General features: G+C 39.7%; 3 protein-coding genes across 4 annotated transcripts; all 3 read right to left on the bottom strand.

Annotated features, from left to right (window-relative positions):
* Nucleotides 1-1,014: 1,014 nt before the first annotated feature.
* Nucleotides 1,015-3,641, bottom strand: LOC306841665 (collagen alpha-1(XII) chain-like; the record flags this gene model as incomplete). Its single annotated transcript, XM_079371612.1, has 6 exons — nt 1,015-1,161; nt 1,257-1,354; nt 1,988-2,254; nt 2,963-3,220; nt 3,356-3,489; nt 3,637-3,641. The coding sequence occupies 6 exons, from the start codon at nt 3,639-3,641 to the stop codon at nt 1,081-1,083; spliced, it is 843 nt and encodes a 280-aa protein (XP_079227738.1). The 3' UTR covers nt 1,015-1,080.
* A 544-nt stretch (nt 3,642-4,185) lies between these two features.
* Nucleotides 4,186-9,400, bottom strand: LOC306841664 (uncharacterized protein; the record flags this gene model as incomplete). The annotated part of the gene is made up of 6 exons (XM_079371611.1): nt 9,128-9,400; nt 8,022-8,110; nt 6,609-7,407; nt 5,364-5,612; nt 4,614-4,859; nt 4,186-4,391 (listed from the first exon to the last, which is right to left on the bottom strand). Exons 1-6 carry the CDS (start codon nt 9,174-9,176, stop codon nt 4,186-4,188), a joined length of 1,638 nt encoding a protein of 545 aa, XP_079227737.1. The 5' UTR covers nt 9,177-9,400.
* Nucleotides 9,401-10,585: 1,185 nt separating this feature from the next.
* On the bottom strand, nt 10,586-15,411 carry tp53 (tumor protein p53). 2 transcript variants are annotated; one of them, XM_079371738.1, is made up of 11 exons: nt 15,257-15,411; nt 14,084-14,215; nt 13,930-13,996; nt 13,680-13,847; nt 12,409-12,601; nt 12,217-12,329; nt 11,964-12,073; nt 11,725-11,849; nt 11,539-11,630; nt 11,385-11,455; nt 10,586-11,213 (listed from the first exon to the last, which is right to left on the bottom strand). In XM_079371738.1, exons 1-11 carry the CDS (start codon nt 15,394-15,396, stop codon nt 11,117-11,119), a joined length of 1,308 nt encoding a protein of 435 aa, XP_079227864.1. In that variant the 5' UTR covers nt 15,397-15,411; the 3' UTR covers nt 10,586-11,116. The 2 variants fall into 2 exon arrangements, with proteins under 2 accessions (XP_079227864.1, XP_079227865.1); XM_079371739.1 differs by having other exon boundaries at nt 10,587-11,213; nt 15,220-15,354.
* Between the last annotated feature and the right edge of the window lie 4,447 nt (nt 15,412-19,858).

Raw genomic sequence — 19,858 nt, 5'->3', positions numbered from 1 at the left:
GTCCTTTTACACAGATGTTCCCACCGGCCACTTCACTCATGTTCATAAAATGTGACCGTCGTGCCTCTTGCAAGCTGCTCTTTGTAACATGGGAGCGTAAAATAGGGACTCAAGTGTAACAGAGGAAGTTGGCACGATGATAACTTACACCAACCCCATCTCAGCCCCTCGAGGTGTTATGTACAGATCTTTGCCCCGAAACTGAACTGAAACTCAAACGTACACTTTAACACTTGTCTTTTTGTTGATCTGATGGATCTGTTGATTACCTACACATTATCAGGCTATCTTTATCAATACCTATCAATCTAAAGACCTCAAGGTAATTCAATAAAAAGTTTGAATTTTAAAGACAAAAAAAGTATTTACTGAAACTGTTACATGGAAAAGAAACCAGACTGCCAGCTGACAAAATCTTCTTTGGGCTTATTTTCCATGTTGGTTCTTTTCTGCTATTGAAAATGTGGTTGAGTTTGAAACAAAAAGAAAAAGGTGAACACCACTTGCACTACTGTAATTTTCTTTAACTATGCAGCTGATAGTTGATATTGTCTTTTTTCAGAGAATTAGGAAAAAAGTGTAAAACACACACACTGCTATTGGTATAATTTTCAAAATAAAGTCATGAGATTTGTAATCAGCCAGAAAATTTATTAAGTTTATGAAAAAGTAAATATGTTTATTTTTTACAAACAAAATGTCTATAATGTGAGATAATTCCTTCAGATATTTATCTTATTTGATTACAACTTCACACCAGGGGTTTGTCCGTGGGGGGCGTGGGCACCCTAGAAATCTTTTTTCCAACCCAGGTGCCAACCTAAAATTCCTGAACTGTGAATGGCTATTTACCGTCAGAGATGGGACTTAGTTTAAAGCAAGCTTCTTTTTTTCTTTTTGAAAGGCTGCTAGTAGTTTTCTTTACATATAATTAAAGCACTTATTTTGTTTAAACAACATGTAAAGTACAATGTTTTTCTTTATGATTCTGTCTACAACAACATTTCTCATTTCTTATTACATAAAATTTGACTTCTTTAACAGCAGAAGGATTCAAATATTTTTACACAATTATTTAATTCATTCTTTTTTTGGGGTTTCCTGCTTCACGAGTGACCAGACAACACCGTTCCCCAACTCTTTTCTGAAATGTGTCTCCAACTGAAAAACAAAACACACAGGAGTTAAAATACAAAAGCTGTAAATAAATGAATGACCTTGAATGTGTGTTTTTGTTTGTGTGTCGACTGATTTACCTGATCAAACACATTTTTCCTCGAGGTGGTTTCTTCACAGTAGAGAGGTTCTGCTGACGAGCACATCATGGACAGACGGATCTCTCTTATTTCCGCCTCTGAGAGACAAACAGAGAAAGATAGAACAAGGAAGTACACTCTCTCTAAGCTGTAAAAACTGGAACGTGTTTATATACAAAATGATTTGCTTTTGTTGATCATAAAGAGACAACAGTAGTCATTTTAGGATGTTCAATAACCAAAACGTCTTCAAAGAAGCTTTAAAAGTACAGTCGAGTCAGTAGATATGTTTGTTACATCCCAAATATTCCCTGGTTTGAAAGGCGTCCTGTTGCTGAATAAATAACCTCACAAGCTGACCTGTGCTCTGACATTGGCTTGGGGAAACAAAACCAGTTCTCCACCCAGAGTCAATCAAAAATTAAAATATAGCAGTTTCTTGGCAGGGCAAAACTTTTGTTTTAGTTTAAATTGTATTATTTTTTAAGAAAAATCTACTGGCTCTATCTTTGAGTTCTTGTGTTGATAACTACAGTGATTGTGTTTCTAACACATGATCATTGTCTTTTTTCTAATAAACAATAAATCAGCATATTTCTTTAAAAAAGTTTGTTGGTGTAAAAACATACAAATGACCGTGACAAATCTTTTGTAATCATGAAAACATGTTTCTCACAAAATGTGTGAGTTACTTAATCAACAGGTGTTTCGTCTGTGCCTGGAATTCTCACCTGTGTAATGAGTCACACTCTTTGGGAGACTGAACTTCCCACCGGCCAATGTTTGGACTGTAATCTTGTAGTTTGTCCCAGAGTTCAAGTCCTTAAAGGTGTAGCTGGTTCCGTTTTTGACAGTGTCGGAGAAACTGTGGCTCCAAAAACTGGAGCTGATGTTTACAGCGTACATGACCAATGAAGCGTTGGTGGGAGCCTTCCATTGGACCTCGATGTTGTTTTTGCTGATGACGGTCACTTTCAGGTCAGTAGGGGGCAACGGTACTAAAATAAAAAGAGAACAAAAAAGTGAGTTTGTCATATAATCAAAATATTTCTATCAAGAGGTTTTTTTTTCTGCCAACATAAGCTGTAGTGTAGAGGTGTAAAGTGTTGTTTACTTGTATTGAATGAAATCCTCTCCTATCATAACATAACACTTTGTAAGTCCATGTTAGCATTGAGCTCATTTTTAGCAAATGGCTCTAAAAGACGCGCGTCCTCTGATTTAAGCTGATTTGTTATCAAATATGTTGATTAATTAATTTCAATATGACTTGATGTAACACCAAATTTTCACTGTTTATTGTCCTTTAAGATTTGATTCACCAAGAGGCACTAAAATGATATTAACTTTTAAATTCATTACATACTATAAATCATTTCCTGCTTCACAATAGAAGTATCCAACTATAGTGGCTTTTATTGTGAAGAGGTCACAAGGAACAAACTAGCCTATTGGTCTGCAGAAGTTAGCACTAACATTAAATTCAAAATAACAAAAACAAACAACATTAATTTGTGTAACTATTTGTTATAAAAACAGTTTTGACATTTTCATAACAGCATGAAATTATTTGGTTGCAGTTTAAAAACTAACTAAAAATATAGAAACCAAACTTTTTCCAGGAGCCGATAGCCTACCTTTTATCTTGTTTCATGAATTCACTAATACAAAGGAGGAAATACAACACGTGTCAAAAGGTTACTCACAGGTGAATACAGATTTGCTCACTGGTGGGCTGCTGAGATTTCCAAGAACAGTGCTGACGATCACTGTGTAATTGGCTGCAGTTGTCAGTTCCTTAAAACTCACACTTGGTTCCTTTAATGTGTGTTTGGGTTCAACGTCGACGCCATCGAGCTGGAGCTTGGCGGTGAAAGATGAGTAATTACCCCCCGTAGGGCTCCAGGTGGCATTGATAGAGTTATGATTAGAAATCAACGTCAGGTTTGAAATCGGTCCGGGTGCTGTGAAGGAGCCACAATGTCATATTAGTGACACTCAATGCAGCAGGAGAAAGGTTCTTCAGTTTTCTGTATGTTATTTCTTTCTTAAAGTCAAACAACTCAGAGTAAAGTTAGAAAGGTTTATTCATGAGTTACCCGTGTAGTCAGAGATGGTAGCTTCTTCTCCCTCCAGAATGCCATTAATCAAAGCTCTCACACTGAATGTTATCTTGGTGCCCACCGGCAGCCCCGTTGCTTTCCACTTATTCAGAGTCACAGTTTCTGGTAAACTGTTAAAAAGACACACAATTCAACATCTTCTGGCAGAGGCAACTGTTGATTTTTTTGAGCTAACATTAGAAAACTATTATCTCCAAATCTGACAGCGCTTTTTGTTATTCAGCCTGAGAACAATAATCTCCACGACTCGGTCCAACTACATCGTCTTTCTCCTGGTCTGAAGGCTCATTTAAAAATCAAGTGAAAGCACCCGCTCTCCTTAAACACCTGGCAAAAGATCTTCTTTTTATGAAGCTGATAAATGAATTTTATATTTTTGGGGGGACCTGGAAGGTTGACTGTGTGGTGTTATACCATTACAGTCTATACCTGAACTTTTGTTTACTAACTAAATATATCTATGGTTGTAATGCTTGTACGCTAAGTTTTAAACAAGTCATCAGATTGTTTGAAGTAAATTAAAATATCAACCTGAAGGCAGCATTGAGAAACATTCAGCTGGAAAACTCCACACCACTTTTAAGTATACAGTAAATTAATTTGAAGCTCCTCTGAGGAAGGTTTGTTGATCCGTAAAACAAGCAGTTCATTTTCTCTTATCCCGTATCATGAATGAAAAACTATATAGAAAAAGAACGGTCTTCATATTTGATGATCCGGTTTGCTTTCCGGGTCATTTAAATGACAATGCAGCAGTTTCAGTTTCATCGCTGCTGTTCCTGTTTGATTTTTTAGGTCATACATTGTTATTTGTGTTTCATATCCAGTGATAGATTCTCATAGGATCTTTTAACAAGGCAATAAATATTGAGCTGTGTATGTCTGATTAAATACCATTTATTGCATGTCACAGAGTAACTTGAGGCGTGTCCCTTGGGTGGTGGCTTCCAGGTTAGCAGCAGTGAGGTGTCTTTATGATTGGACACATTCAGATTGGACACTTTTCCGGGCTCTGAAAGAGAGGAAGGACGGATAGAAACAAACTATCATAACGCCTGAACAAGTCTTTCATAAGTGTACTTTCTGTCCATTTGTTCTATTCAATTATGGATAAAAAAGTAAAAGTAAATATCTATAAAAACAGCTCAAAGTCAATAGTGGCCGAGGTGTAACATGCAGCTGCTTCAGTCCTTTCAGAACATTATAATTGCTGTTTTTGTAAAGTTGTACTCACTGGTGTATTCGGTGATCCTGGATTCTTCGCTCTCTCTCGACCTGTCTTTGACCCCCGATCGGACGGTGAATGTGTAAAGACTTCCAGGTATCAAATCATTGATCACTATGGCCTCTCTTACGCTTTCGTTCTGGACATGCATATAATTTATAAAATAGATATCTGCTTTTCCATCGGGTTTGTCCCAGCTCAGGGAGATGGAGGTCTCTGTCACATTGGCTTTCAGGTGTTTGACTTTGTTTGGGGCTGGAAAAAAAGTCAAATGAACAATCAAAATGTTTGTATTACTAACAGACTTTTCTTTATAAATGTATTTTTCTTGACTCTTGAAACATGGCTGGTGATTTGAAACAGAAATCGAAGTTAAAAGAAACATATATAAGACTATGTTTGCCTTTTACAGCTTGTTGTCGTTAATAGTTGCCAGTTGCTGTCAACAGGAGCCTCTTCTGAAGTGTCACTATGAAGCCATACTACCATTAAAGCTGTGATCATTGACAGTAGCAATGCTGTTTCCTCATTGGCAGATTTAAAAGTCACCTGCTCATTTTTTAATTGAAGAATATCTGCAGAAGTTTTAAACTGATATGTAATCAAAACACATGCTTTTTTTAACTGAGTAAAAAACTTTGTGAAGTCCTTAAATCCTCCAATGATTTTCACAGTCCTAAACATTCTGAATCATCAACAGGGATAAAAAAGGAAACAACGACATCGTCTGAAATGGGCCTTAAAGAAAGCAAGACTCACTGGTGTAAAAGGTGACCTCCTGAGCGTTGAGGTCTCGGCCACACTTAACAGCAAACACCTGAACTGAGTAGCAGGTTCCTGCTGTCAGGTTGAAAAGGTCATATGTCAGATTAGTTGATATCTCCACTGGCTCTGCTTGACCGTTAACCTCCACACGGTAATGGCTGATGTTACCGGGCCCTTCCTGCCACGTGAGGTTGGCGCTGCTGGAGGTTACATCGGTCACGTTGGCTTGGCCAATGAAGCGTTCTGAAAATAGAGAGAAGACTGACGATGGGTAAAGAAGCTGAGAAATCCAGTGAGGTAGAACAAAGGGAATAAAAATGGGATATATAATTGTCAAGAGACCAGAATGCAAATCAGACAGAATCTGTTTTGTTTCTTGATATCTGGTGTACAAATCATGTGTTTTTGTTAAGGGTCCCATATTAAGCCTTTTCTGGTTTGAGATGCTTTTTAGGGTTTTTCAGGTGTTTTCTGCATGATTAGGCACTATGTGCAAAAAAAAAGAAACGCGTCTTCTCCAAGCGCATCCTGTCAGCAGTAGCAATAGCCACATGCAACGCTTGGTCCCTAGTCCCCCTTGTTGAAAATGGGTTTGTGACATCACAAACCCATGATGTCACTTATCCAAGTCCATTGGCTCATTGTGGGGGATTCTGAGCATTTGAAACACAGGCAGATAGGAGGGCTTGCATGGAGCAGCAGTACATGAAACCAGACACTTTTTTTTAACATTAGCGATTGTGAATGAACTTTAGTAGACGCATAAATTACAAAATATATGAAACCCAAAAAGGGTGTAATATGGGAACTTTAAATTTACTGTACTGTGAAGTCATGTGTTAAAGGCAGGGTTGGTAATTTTTGAAAACTAGCATGATCCTCTCTGTTCTCCTCTCTGTGCCTCCTCAAAAGCCACGCCCCTCACTTACATGCAATAGCACCATTGGTCCAGAAGGTGACCTCAGCTCATGCTTTGAATGTGGGCTTGTGCAATCGTGGGGTAGAGAGGCTTCATTGGTTTATAAAACGTGGTCAAGTGCCGACATTGGTTAACACATTTAGGTTTAATTCATGTCTATAATCTTTCTGCAAATGCAGCTAACATCCAACCTTAGACGCCTTTTCTCTCAACACCAATTACAAAGGCTTCCTTTTTGGTTTAACCTACAGTTTACATGGGTAGATGTTTTTTTTTAGGGAGGATTTAAAAATCACTTAAACGCCAACAAAGAGTCTTACCTTCGTAACATATAAAAGGCAGAAGCTCAAAGCAGTGCTTTTCTATCCAGGCCCCAAAGCTGAGTCTGGCCACACAAGAGTCTTCGATGTAGTCCTTGTCAATGTCTGGGACATCCAGCATCAACATAGGTGACCTCACACACTCTGCTTCGAGCGACAGCATTGAGGTTGCTGTGGGTGGAGTTGTGCTATCTATGGTGTCACTGAAACTTTCTGTGACCCCAGAAATATCTGTCACATTTTGATCAGTGTTGGCTGCAGTGAAGTCACTTATGTCCGTCGGATTTTCTTCTCTCGGGGTTGTCCATCTTGGGGTTGTCGTCGTCGCTGGGCATGTGCAGGAGCAGCTGCAGCAGTCTCTTTTTGGAAAGGTGGATTTGAACTTGGGCCAACCAGGGTACCAGTTCTGGAAGGACAGGGGGTCCCCATTGGCCCAGCGGGACCAAGGTATACTGGAGTTACTGGTGGAGTTGATGGTGGAGTTACTGGTGGAGTTGATGGTGGAGTTGCTGGTGGCATTGATGGTGGAGTTACTGGTGGCGTTGATGGTGGAGTTACTGGTGGCGTTGATGGTGGAGTTGCTGGTGGCGTTGATGGTGGAGTTACTGGTGGAGTTGATGGTGGAGTTACTGGTGGAGTTACTGGTGGCATTGACGGTGGAGTTACTGGTGGCGTTGACGGTGCTGTTGCTGGTGGAGTAGAAGTTCTTTCGGAGGCCAATCCAGGAGTCAGATGAGACTAACTTGGAGATGTGTCGGAAGTTTTCTGGAGTCATGGTCACCAGGTCTTTGAAACATACCTGACAAGAAGCAAGCAAGAAGTTACAATCTTCTTTTCCTTATGAAAAAGGAGACAGTTAAAACTCTTATCAGTCCCTTTAATCCTGAAGTCTTTCTGCTGCTAAACCGGCAACAGAAATGATAACAGAGGCAAGGTGACATCACTGTAAAACATCAAAGTATGCATTAGGGCAGAGTGATTCAATCGCAATCTGTCCTCATAGAGTCCTTTGTGCTTTTACACTGTGGTGTGTTCCATCATTAAAACAGGCTAATAGCAGGTGTGGAGCGGGCCTCGTGTTTGTGTATGTAAAGCACCAACTGTATGATTACACCACCCATGTCTTGCATTTCTGTATCGCGATGATGTGAAAACAAGGGATCATTGTGAAAGGGAAAGGGCTGAGTGAGGGCGCTGCAGCAGTCTCAAATCAAAAAAGATTTCGACAGCAGGCATCAAACTCTAAGGTCATCATGAGCCAATATCAAATCCTCCAATCTTAATGTGATTAATCTTCTTTTCATTTTCAAATGTTATTCTTAAACTTGTTTTAAACAAGCCTCACTGACAAATGGTTCAGGGTTTTCTCACAGTGGGCCAAAATGTCTGACACCATCAGTTAGGATCATGTACCTGGCAGTAGCTCCTGGCATCATCCCAGCTGAGAGCTCTCCCTTGGTAGAAGTACTGTCGCTCTGCAGAGCTGTACGTCAACATCAGAGCTGAGGAGGAACACAGACAGCAGAAATCAGACGGATAAATTCACCGACTGGTGTTATGAAACAACATATGGCTTTAATTTATCCCAGCTGACCATAAACGCCTCATCTCATGATTACTTGGGTATGCATTAACCAAATATGTTGAGCAGATAGCAGTCACTGGCATTTTATCCATACACAATATTAGCAGATAAACTTGTCATGTGTTTAAACAGGCACCAAGAGATACCAGATCTGTTTCATTCTTCTTTTTTTTTAATCTAACCATCTAATCTGGTTAATTAATTATTCAATAAAAATCAAAGTGCTGTAGCCAATATTTACTGAAAGACAAATAATTAACTGAGTAGTTTATTCAATTAAAGATAAGAAAAAGTTAAACACTTGACAGAACATTAAGTATATGCTAATGATTTCTTGTCATATCCCTGAATACTTACCCTGAATTACATGTATTTCACTAACTTCCCGAGTATAAGATGGGTGAGTTCCTGTCATCCTGTTTGCTTATGAAAGCCCCACTTATCCTGTCCTGTCATAAACAGACCTTTTATGTATGGGCCAAACTAGCTGATCAAGAACACTTTGCCCAAACTTTTAAAAATCGATGACTCCATTTGAATCTATGAGTACATCTTTTCTTTTTGTTCCATCCTTATAAAGTCATGGAGTGTATTAAAATACCAGCTTGCATCTACTAGGACTTCATCAGTGGATGATAGGACTCCACTTCTTAAGAGTTATAAAAAGATATAAAAGAGAGCACTGTCTGGGTGCAGACAGAGTGGGAAACCAGCCGACCAAAATGTGAGTAATAAATACTGCATTAAGAGACTTTGCTTGTAACATCAAACCTACAGAACAAAACAATTTTAAATGACAAGTTCATTCTTTAATCTGTTTTAGTAAAAACTGAATTTTTGGTTACAGGAGTTCATTTCATGGCCCCACTAATAAAAAACCACCTGTCACATAATTCAGTTGTCAGATGAAAATCCATGAGAAAATAATACTTACCCCAAAAAATTAAATTGCAGACTTTATTCTTGAGCGGTAACTTTCCCATGACGAGTCCTTCCGCTCCGTGATTTAGAGGAGTTTCGTTAATTTTCACCAGAAGTCAGCTGCTGCAGTATTTCAAGATGTGAAAGAAGGAACGACGTTAAACACAACTGAAGTCATTTCATTCTGTGTCACGATTCATCCAGTGAGGTCAACGGGTTATAAAAGGCACATTTGCCTTCACAACACAAGGCCCCATTCAATCCAGGAGGGATGAATACAGTTTTGCATCCGTTTTGAATTTGAATTTGAACTTGAATTTCCCTCGGGATCAATAAAGTATCTATCTATCTATCTGTCCATCTGTCTTCTAGATGCAAATGATCAACAAGGAAACGGGGACTGAGGTCATATTGAGCAGACTGTTATGAAGTAGAGCTGCAGCTATCGAATATTTTAGTAATCGAGTATTCTATCGAATATCCCGTCAATTAATCGAGTAATCGAATAAATCATACTTTTGCTTAATTAAGGTTTAACTCGTCTTGGGTCGTCCCTACAAACCTGCTTCTTTGCAGTTACCATGGTAACGCCTGCTTGTTACAGCCAACCACCTCTGCTCTACAGCTGCTGATGATGCTGCTGATGATGCTCACCATATTACTGACAGGGTCCATAATTAACTAAAAATAAATTAATTAAAAATACAGGCCAAACATGTTTTAATGGCTGAAATAGCAAATAGTGTTTTGTGTAGCCTACACATCTGTTACAGTACATTTAATTGAGAAAGCATTATGTTGTGTTGAATCAATCACAATCAATCATTATGTCAGATCAGGAGATTGAGAAACTTTAAATATGTATTTGCTAAATTATTATTCCACAAACAAGTTCTGTCTTGATTTAGCTTTGAAGACATTAGACATGTAATATAATCAAGCCTGTATATTGTTAAAAGTGTATCTCTGTCTGCTCCTGCAGCGCGTGCATTCAGCGCGCTCACAGACTACAGAGACCAGAGACACGTCTATGACAGAGACTGTGAGAGGACGTTGCTATCGTTGTGTTAGCTCCAAACACGGAGAGAGTGAACGGAGAAAAGCCGACCGTTTGACCGGATCACGTGTTCCCGACTGGGTCGTATGGATCACGGATCAACTGTGTGCTTAGTAAAAGTTGAAAGGGGCACGCCGCGCTCGTGTGCGCGTGTGTTAGCGCTAAAGCGTGTGTGTCAGAGAGGAGCAGGTAGCTGCAGCTACATTAAACGGCTTTTCTACACATAGCAAAGTTTTGATGACGCAAAAAAAAAAAAAAAAAAAAAACTTAACGAAGCCTCGAGGCAGAGAAAATTCCTTTTTGTAATCGAATTATTCGAGGAATCGTTTCAGCTCTATTATGAAGTAAAGAAACAAAGACTTCTGCAATTTAGAACAGGCTTTATTTCAGTGGTGGTTTAGTAACAAACGCAAATTAGCAAAAAAAAATAAAAAAAAGACATGGAAATAATGACAGTGAAGATAAACCTATTGTAAAAAAAACTACATTCCAAAAATAATCTATGAAGATAAGAAACAAAAAGATACAGATTTAAGTATAAAGATGTATATATATATATACTTTTTTTTTGGCAGTGTGAAAAAGTGATGGGTCAACACAAACATCATACTGAAGTGCTGTGTTTTTTAACACATGGCATGCTTTGAGTTTAGGGCTGAACCGGCCAGCTCCTGTGATTCATGTTCTGTATAAAACCATGATCGTCATGCGCATCATGATTTAAGAGGAGACACGTTGACCTCAGCACACTGCTGCTCTGCCTGAATGGATCCCATACGAATCATGATCCTATCCTAATCAAACCAGGAAATGCATATAAAAGGACAACTTGGCAGGAACGTATTCAAAACGGAATCGTAAAAAGATGTAATGGATGTCAATGCGAGGAGCGTCGAGGAGACCTGCTGGTACTCTGATTAATACATGTTCTAAGCGTAATGCTGCTCAATCACTGTCGCTCTTCTCCTCTTTGCGGAGGAGTCTTTTTCCTGTGGATGGGAGAGGGAGTTCTTGCTTCACACAAACTTTTGTCTTTGCTTTGCTGTGGAGAGAAAGCAGGAAAAAAAAACAGAGTGTTCAATCCTGGGATAAATGATTCAAGTCTACGACAATATTTCAGTAAGTGAAGTAAAATCCAACAGGTTAACCGAGTTCCTGAATCAAATGATCAATGGAGGCGTGTTGGTGCAAAGATACAGGAAGCCTCTCTCACCCCTCTTTGTCCAGCAGCTCCAAGCCGTCGTTGATTTTTTTGAGCATTTCATAGCGTTCCCTCCCTTTGACCTGCAGCAGACATTAAACGTAAATGAATTCAAACAAGCGCGCTTTCATAAAGAGCTTTTTGAGCGGCATGGATGTTTACGTACATGGAGGACAAAACACTCTCTTTCCTCCTCGTCTGTGCCTGACCCCGACTTTGGCTTCTTCGTGGAAGTGGAATCAGGAGCCGACACGCTCTCTGCAGAAGAAAGACAAAAAAAAAAGGAGGTTCGAGGAGGATCTGAATGTGAGGGCCACAACATTTAATGCAAAAAGTCAAGACTTCAACACACTTCTCTTTTTAGTCTCTTTTGTGCTGTTCTGGGTTTTGGTGCTGTTCTCCTCCTCAGTTTTGCGGTCCCTGCCTGGACACGCACAGATGCGGACTTCAAAGCACTGCCTACCCAACACAAGCCCCCTAGGAGGAAGAGGAGCGGAAAGACCAATCATCAAGACCTACAATGAAGAGTGATGTGGCCACACAATGTGGCCAGCCCGACCACCGTCTGTTGAGGAAGGAAGCAGGACTTACTCGGGGGTCTCGAGGGTGAGGATGGTGAGGATAGGTCTTCGGTTCATTCCCCCCATGCAGGAACTGTTGCACATGAATCTTAGGAGGACGGTTGACATCTCGGAGCCCAACTGGGACAGGACGGAGAGAGACACCAGTTAGGTTTTTAAAACTGAAACATCTGGGTGAACTTGACCGTTCAAAACGCGAGACATTGTTCCTCAGTGTTTTTAGAATGACAGTGAAGACTGTGAGTGAGGCGGGCGGTGGTTACCTGCGGAGCTTCATAGGGGACGGTGACACTCTGCCTCTTTGTGTGCGGATCCTCAAAGTACTGAGCTCTCTCGCTGCCCTCCACCCGGATCAGATGGCTGCTGTTCTCTGCAGCTGAATGGACAACAGAGTCACCTCGCTTCTATCACAAGGAACAACGTGACCGGTTTTACACACGGGAGATGCACTTTACCTGCGGGGTTTTCCTTGAGGTCCTCGTTCTTGTGATGGGGACATCTGCGGACAACTTCAGCCACGTGCTCCGTCTTCTTATAGACTGCAGTGGCTCTGAGCATGGCGCCTGCAGGAGGCTCCCTGCTCACCAGGACTTCAATAGGGTTCGTTTTGGCCAGTTGGCAGTACAACTTGTTCAGGAGCTCTGAATACTGTGAGAAAGAGACAGAGAGAGAGAGAGAGTATTTTACCGCCTGTGGAGCAGCAGAGCGAAGATCGACATGTCAAACATCAGTCTGATTTTTTTTTTTTTTTAAAGAACTCAAAGTTAAGAAAACTAAAACTCACTTTTTTATCTAACTTCTCTTTTTTGGAAACCAAAATCAAACAAATCGTTTAAACGAGTTTATCCAGGTGCATTAAATCACAAGCCTTCTTCTTTAACCCGTTCTGTGCTGGAGGAAGAGTGTGCGGGAACATGTCCCGTCATGTCAGAGCTCTGCTTTATAGCCAGTCTGCACCGCTCACACAGACCAGAGGGGCGGGAGTTAAAGGGCAGATCACACTAACCTTAAAGTGAAGTGGCCAACTGCAGAGCGCTGCTTAGTGAGTCAGCGTGGAAGCCTAAATGCTATTGGCTGTTGGAACATAGTGGCTGACTATAGACTTTGAAATTTAGCGAATCGCCACAATGAACAAAGTTAGACATGAACGCCGTAAGACATACCAAGGAAACGGATCTTTATCGAGCGCTGAGGTAAGAGATTTGAGACTTTTATAAAAAATAGCTGAAGTTGTTCAGAGCTCGTTGTTATGGCTGATCAAAACTTTGAGTGAGTTTGTTTTTTTTATGAAAATCTTTTAAATTCAGAACAAAGTGTGAAAATGAACTGATGTTGAGTTTGATTTGGGAAATAAAAAAAGAAAATAGAGCAGGTTTGTTTGGTGTTTAACTTCACACACTGACTGAACATCGCTGAACACATGATGGCGGCTCAGACTTGAGCAGCTGCTGAGATTTCTTTTGTTCTAGACGAGGACTCAGACAGGAAACTTTTCCCTTTATCGTGCTGACTTGCTGGTTAATCTGAAGAACTTTTAAATAAATTGCTCATCATTAACATTCGGTTCACTTCTGTTACCTCAGATTTTCTGCTGCTTTTATTGGCAGTTCCCAGTTGTGTTGAAAAAAGAGAGATATATGACAATTTTACACTTACATCGTCTCCAATACAATCATCAGCTAAACAGCTTTTAAGAGTTTTACAGTTTGGTCTAAGCGTTACTTACTGTGGAGGTGACGGACTTGGCTGTCCCAGACTTCTGAAAGCGAAGCTGGAAGTCGTATTCCCCCGGATAGTCGGATGTAACAGGAACGGTGGAGGCGGGGGGAGTAACACCGTCTTTGTTGGACACCTCGGGAAGGTTAAAAAGAGTCTCATCGAAGCCTTCAGTGAGCTATAGAAGAGAGTGTCAGTCAGATTTAAGTGACAATGACATAATTATTATTTAAAATCAGAACATTGCACTGCCTGCTTACCAACATATCCGTATAGGTTTCGTTGTGCCCATCAGTCACATTAGGAATCGATATTGAGGAGGTGACACTGCAAAAAATACACAAAAAAAGATTAATTTACTTTTCTGAAGTTGTAACATTTTTTCAGGTTATCTAATATTAAATCACAACTTACACATCCCACAGCTGGTGGAATGAATCCTGACTCAGAGGCAGGGCCTGGCTCAGCGAGATGTTTTCTAGGCCCTGATCTTCCATCTTTATTCTCTCTGCAGATGAGCGGGGGAAGAGCGCCGCTGCAGGCGTGCTGCCAGAAAACAACAGGAAGAAAGAAGTTATACTTCAACCTGTGAGGTACAGTTAAAAAAAGGCGACTTGATCTGAATGATTCTGACTGAACAGGATGCATGAAGTACAGAATATCAGCTTCTAGTTGTTTATATCGTTAATTTATTCTTCTGCTTTATTTTAAAATCCACATAACATAAAATTAAAATGGTGTTTTCTACTGATTTTTAATTTATTATAAATTCAAAAAAGTTAAAGGGTATGATAAAATCATATGCATCAAAAATTAGACAAGCATATTTACTTTAACAAATATAATTCATATCAATTATATAATACACTATCAATATTATTTTATCGGCTTTATTGGAGTTCTCTTCGTCAAAGTTAAAAGTCAAACACAACGCCAGAATACTTAGAAGATGAAAAATATGATCAGATGCTTCCTTAAAATCATTTTAATCCCGTCTATGAATAAAACAGGATTAACTGTGATTTCTGCAGACATTAAATGAAGGTACGTTTGAATCACGTCGGCCCTTTAAAATGCTGACTAACGATGAAGTTACTCTGGATAAAAAACAGCTTGATGAAACACTTTTCTGTTTACAAATGAAGCCGTTTTTATCAAATATAAAGTTAGATATATTTAAGACAGCAGCCCCCAAAACAAAGAGATACTTAGTTTACTAACTTTAATCCTCCATTTTCTTTCGACGGAAGGCCTAAAAACTGAATGAAGCTAGCAAGATTGATACACGATTATTAAGTCGACGGACAAAGCTGAAATATGTATATTAAATCTGTGAATGAAAACTCCTGCTAATAGTAGGAATAACAAAGAGTCAGGTCGGAGCTGTTCCGCAAACATCTTTTTGTTTGGCTAGCTGTGTTAGCATTAGCTTAATTAGCTAACACGTTAGCGTGACGTTCAGAGTCAAACTAAACTTTAAACTCTATCTTTGAATATTAAACTTTTTTAAACCTCTTTATCGAGGGAATAGTTATTTAAAACACAGCTACCTTTAATTCCGTTTGATTCTCGGGTGCGGTGACTCACCGAGTGTGAGAGATCGAGCAGGAAGTCGACGAAACTAGAAAAGTCAAAATATTTTGAGCACGCTGTTGTTGTACGGGGATTCCCACTGAAACTAAAAGGGGAGGGGCCACATGGGGAAGCGACCAATCAAAGAGCAGCATGCTGTAGTGACGCGTATAAACGCAACCTATCGTCATGTAAAGTTGCATTAAATACTATCGGACGTATTAGCATCAAAGAACAAATGAACAAAGATCAGGCAGTTCAGTAGCATTTAACTGAATATTTATACAAGAAATCCCTCTATCTGGCGACAGCGATTTATGTTAAATCTGCTCCGTCACCAGGGCTAGGCTGTTATTTTTATCCTACACTTACATAAAACAATAGAGCAATAATATAATTTTCTTATTTTCTTAACAGAGTTTCTGAAAATATCAGGCTCAGGAATGCGAAAGAAAGCTCGCTGCATTAGTTTTGAATTGGTTGTGTGTAACTGGACTTCATATTTTAAAAAGTATTAAATAACACTTGATGGACGGAGGAAAAAACAGGCATCTCCTGAACACATGAACACAATGTGACGTTACACTGACGCACAGTAAACATTTTCTCATTTTCGGGAACTTCCAATTAATAGTAGCCTTTTGCATTGTGATTTCAACATGAAACGACCTTCTTAGTTTAATGCTGACTACATTACCTTGATAAAGAGATCACATCCTGTAGACACAAAGTAAATGACTTATTGCTGTTTATATAAATTATTATTTTAATCTGTTCAATCAGAAACGTTTGAAAAACCTGAGCCTAAAATATTCCTAAATATCTATCAATGTGCTGTTGAGTAATTAAACACCTGAAAGCTAGACAAGTTTTGATAAAAAATAAAATAAAAATGTTGATCTTACAGCGATGGACATTTCCGGTTATAGCAGCAAAATAAACTATGAAGCAAAGCAGGAATACAAAAATATCAAAAACTGAAGAAAATAAAAGTTACAATATATGAGATTATTTTATAGTTTGTGTGTTCTTCACTTTTCTACTTGGAGTCCAGAACAGAGCTGGTCTCATTCAGTCTGTTCCTGTCTGTAGCAGTGATGCTGCTGCTCAAGCAGACCACTCAATAAAAAGTGACTGATAGCACAAATTAAATAAAAGTTCCTTGGGAATGGTCCTTGTACTCTGAGGGACCTGAGTCTCCTCAACAGATGCTGAGAGCCTACAGATCCAACATGTTCGTTGACGACGCTGTCAACCTGGCCCTCCACAGCATCTTGACTCAGCAGGAACCTACGTCACGATCCTATTTGTGGATTTCAGCTCTGCTTTTAATACAATAATCTCAGCCCTGCTCCAGGACAAGCTCTCTCAGCTGAACGTGCCTGACTCAACCTGCAGGTTGATCACAGATTTCCTGTCTGACAGGATACAGCAGGTAAACCTGGGGAAGAATGTCTTGGACAGCAGGACCATCAACACTGGCTCCCCTCAAGGCTGTGTTCTTTCTCCTCTGCTCTTTTCCCTGTACACTAACAGCTTCACCTCCAGTCACCAGCCTGTCAAGCTCCTCAAGTTCGCAGACAACACCACCCTCATTGGACTCATCTCTGGTGGGGATGAGTCTACCGTGGGAGGCTGACCATCGTGACTTGGTGCAGCGATAACAACCTAGAGCTTAATGCTCTAAAGACAGTGGAGATGGTTGTGGACTTCAGGAAAAACGCAGCCTCTCCCAGCCCCATCACCATCGGGGGCTCCACAGTGTCTACTGTGGAGTCTTTCCACTTCCTGGGGACAACCATCGCCCAGGATCTCAAGCGTGAGCTAAACATCACCTCCCTCATTAAGAAAGGACAGCAGAGGATGTCATTCCTGTGGCAGCTGTAGAAGTTCAACCTGCCAAAGACCATGATGGTGCACTTCTATACTCTGCCATCATCGAGTCCATCCTCTCCATCCATCACAGTTAGAAAACATCACAGTAATGTGAAGGCTGAAACAGTTTATGTTACATTAAAGCTCACTGGACTTTACCTGTATTTTCTCTCATAGAAAATAAAATATGAGAAGCAAATACCAATTTATACAATAGAATGTGAAACATGTCAAATATATAGAATAATAAAAGACAACATGTACAGAGGGTACATAAGTACCTTGTTTTTTTCTTCTTTGCACCAATACACCAAGATAAATTCCTTGTATATGTAAATGTAAAACCGATTCTGATTGTGAGATGCTCAATGTTGAGTTCATCTGTGTTATTAGACAAGTGCAGTGAAGTCCCTGGAGCAGTGTCTTTTTTTTATTATTTTATGACTTTGGGTTGTGGTTTCCTCCAGAATGGGTTGGGACAGACATCTACGTCTGAATTGTAGAATAGTCTGTTTATACTTTGCATTAACGTTCATCTTGGGTGTTCTGATATATAGTGTACAGCACTGATGTACTTGATATTATATTAGTATAGTATTCCCTTCCCCCATGCTAAAAAGTGCACATCAATCTAAAAAAGAGTGAATGCATGCCTGTTCATCCTCAGCGGGGGGCAGCATTGTTCTCCCAGCTGAATGCTGCCCAGGACTTATGAGCATTTACACTGTTAAACCAATTTTGATAAATGTGTGCCAGACCGTCTCCATATGTTATAATAGAAGGCATAAACATGGCCTCTGTTTCAGTCCAGCCTTAATTTACTTCTTTTTACTTTATAACACTGTTTGATGATGTCATGCTCTGACAGGCTTAAGGTTGTAAACCACGAGGGAGAGCTGCAGGGAATCATAGGTGTCTGAAGCCATGACAGGTCAGAGAGCCTCAGTGCTGGCATCTTGTCCTGAGCTCCTTTCCAAAGACCGTGCAATGAATGTTGGTTCTCGTCTGTCTCTCTGCGTACATAGCGGTTATTGGTGGCACTTTAAGGCCTGGTGGCTGTCTGACCTTTAAGTGAATGTGGTAATGTTGCCAGCAGGTCCACCTCAAACATGATCCCACTGGCACTGCACATATATACAATAATAAGGTGTTACAGAACAGGACAAGGACACAGAGAGAGAGGGTATTTGTAGGATTATATTTATATATGTATTTCATATTATCTTGTAGTGCATGGTAAAAAGATAGACGTGTACCATATATCTAAATTAATGAGTGTATTTTTTTTACAGTGCTTTCTGTTTTTTACCAGGGTTTCTGAGATTAGGCACACAGCAGAGACCTTCATACATATATTGTTTGAGAACTCTTTTTCAAATTTAATTGGATACAATCGTCAATTATGAAACAGGCACTTCCTGTTTAGTGAGTTTTATTGTAAAGTAGTGGTCATTGGGTGCATTTTTATGGAGCTACATACAAATGTAGGCCTTTCATGATGTTAAAGATCATTGTTCATAGCCTGTTTAATTTGTTCTATAATTAGCCTAATTGACAAACCTTACATATTGTTTTCAAAATGTGCTTTTATGCCATGTATTAATAAATGTGGAGCTCCTGTGGATATTTCTTTATCTAAGAACTTTTGTGCAGCATTAAAAAGACATCTTTTTTTTCTCTCTTCCTCTCAGGAAAAAACGCTGTAATTTTGTGGCCTTTTGGCATTAATTAAAAGATATGTTTTATTTCTGAGGAGTTATGTTTGTTTTCTTTCCTGGCAAGAGTGAGACGAGTAGATTGACACCACACACATACAAACAAAAACACACACTCACATACACGTTCGTATGGTACATATGAAGCTGCAGTTAGCTGCTGCTTAGCTTAGCATCACTAATGGAAACATCACATGATGTGTTTGTACTGAATAATTACATGATTATGACAATGATTACACTGATTTAATTGCAAACTTGCTATATTTGGTAGGTGGATTTTGCTACCTTTTACGTCAAGCTAAGCTCAACATATGATGGCCATAGCTTTTACTAAATGATCCGATATAACAGTTTGTATCAATGTTCTCACTAAACTCTCAGGAACAAGCAAATAATTGCCTCTACCTAACCCAATATATATATCTATCTATCTGAGCATCTGGACTGGACACAGTGTGTTGCATGTAACAAGCTGAAACATACCGCACTGTACACCTGCCATCCATCACGCGACTCATTTTACAGTAACATGATTTTGAACCAGCTGACCCTAACAACCAGTCAAACACACACACTCAAACACACACGCATGTCCTGACAAGAAGGAACAGTATTTACACGAGCTGTTTGTCTACATCAATTTGGTCAGTAAGGAAAGGCAGTCACATGTTGTGTGTTTGTGTTGTGAGTTTTTGTGTTTCAGATAACAGTATGACTCGCACTCGCTGGCATCTCCAGCTTGGGGAAAACACAGGTGACATTTCGTGTTTTTAGATAAATATACAAGCTGCTTTTTGTTTTGTTTGGAGGTTGTGAGTGTTAACTTTACATACTTGTAGTCATATCATTGTTCTTGGCTCTCTCTGTATGAATTCATGTGATACTTTTTGGAAATGTAGCTCTGGCTCTGGTTGCAGGCACGAACCCTCAAACGATGTCTCGGGGGGCTCTACAGCACTGTCCTGATGGTGTAAAGTTTCTCTACATTTAGTCAGAGCCATACACATGACTGTGCTGGGGTGGG

This window comes from Symphodus melops (genome assembly GCF_947650265.1).
Source record: "Symphodus melops genome assembly, chromosome: 20".
Taxonomy (NCBI): Eukaryota; Metazoa; Chordata; class Actinopteri; order Labriformes; family Labridae; genus Symphodus; species Symphodus melops.
This window is presented reverse-complemented; position numbering and strand designations above follow the sequence as displayed.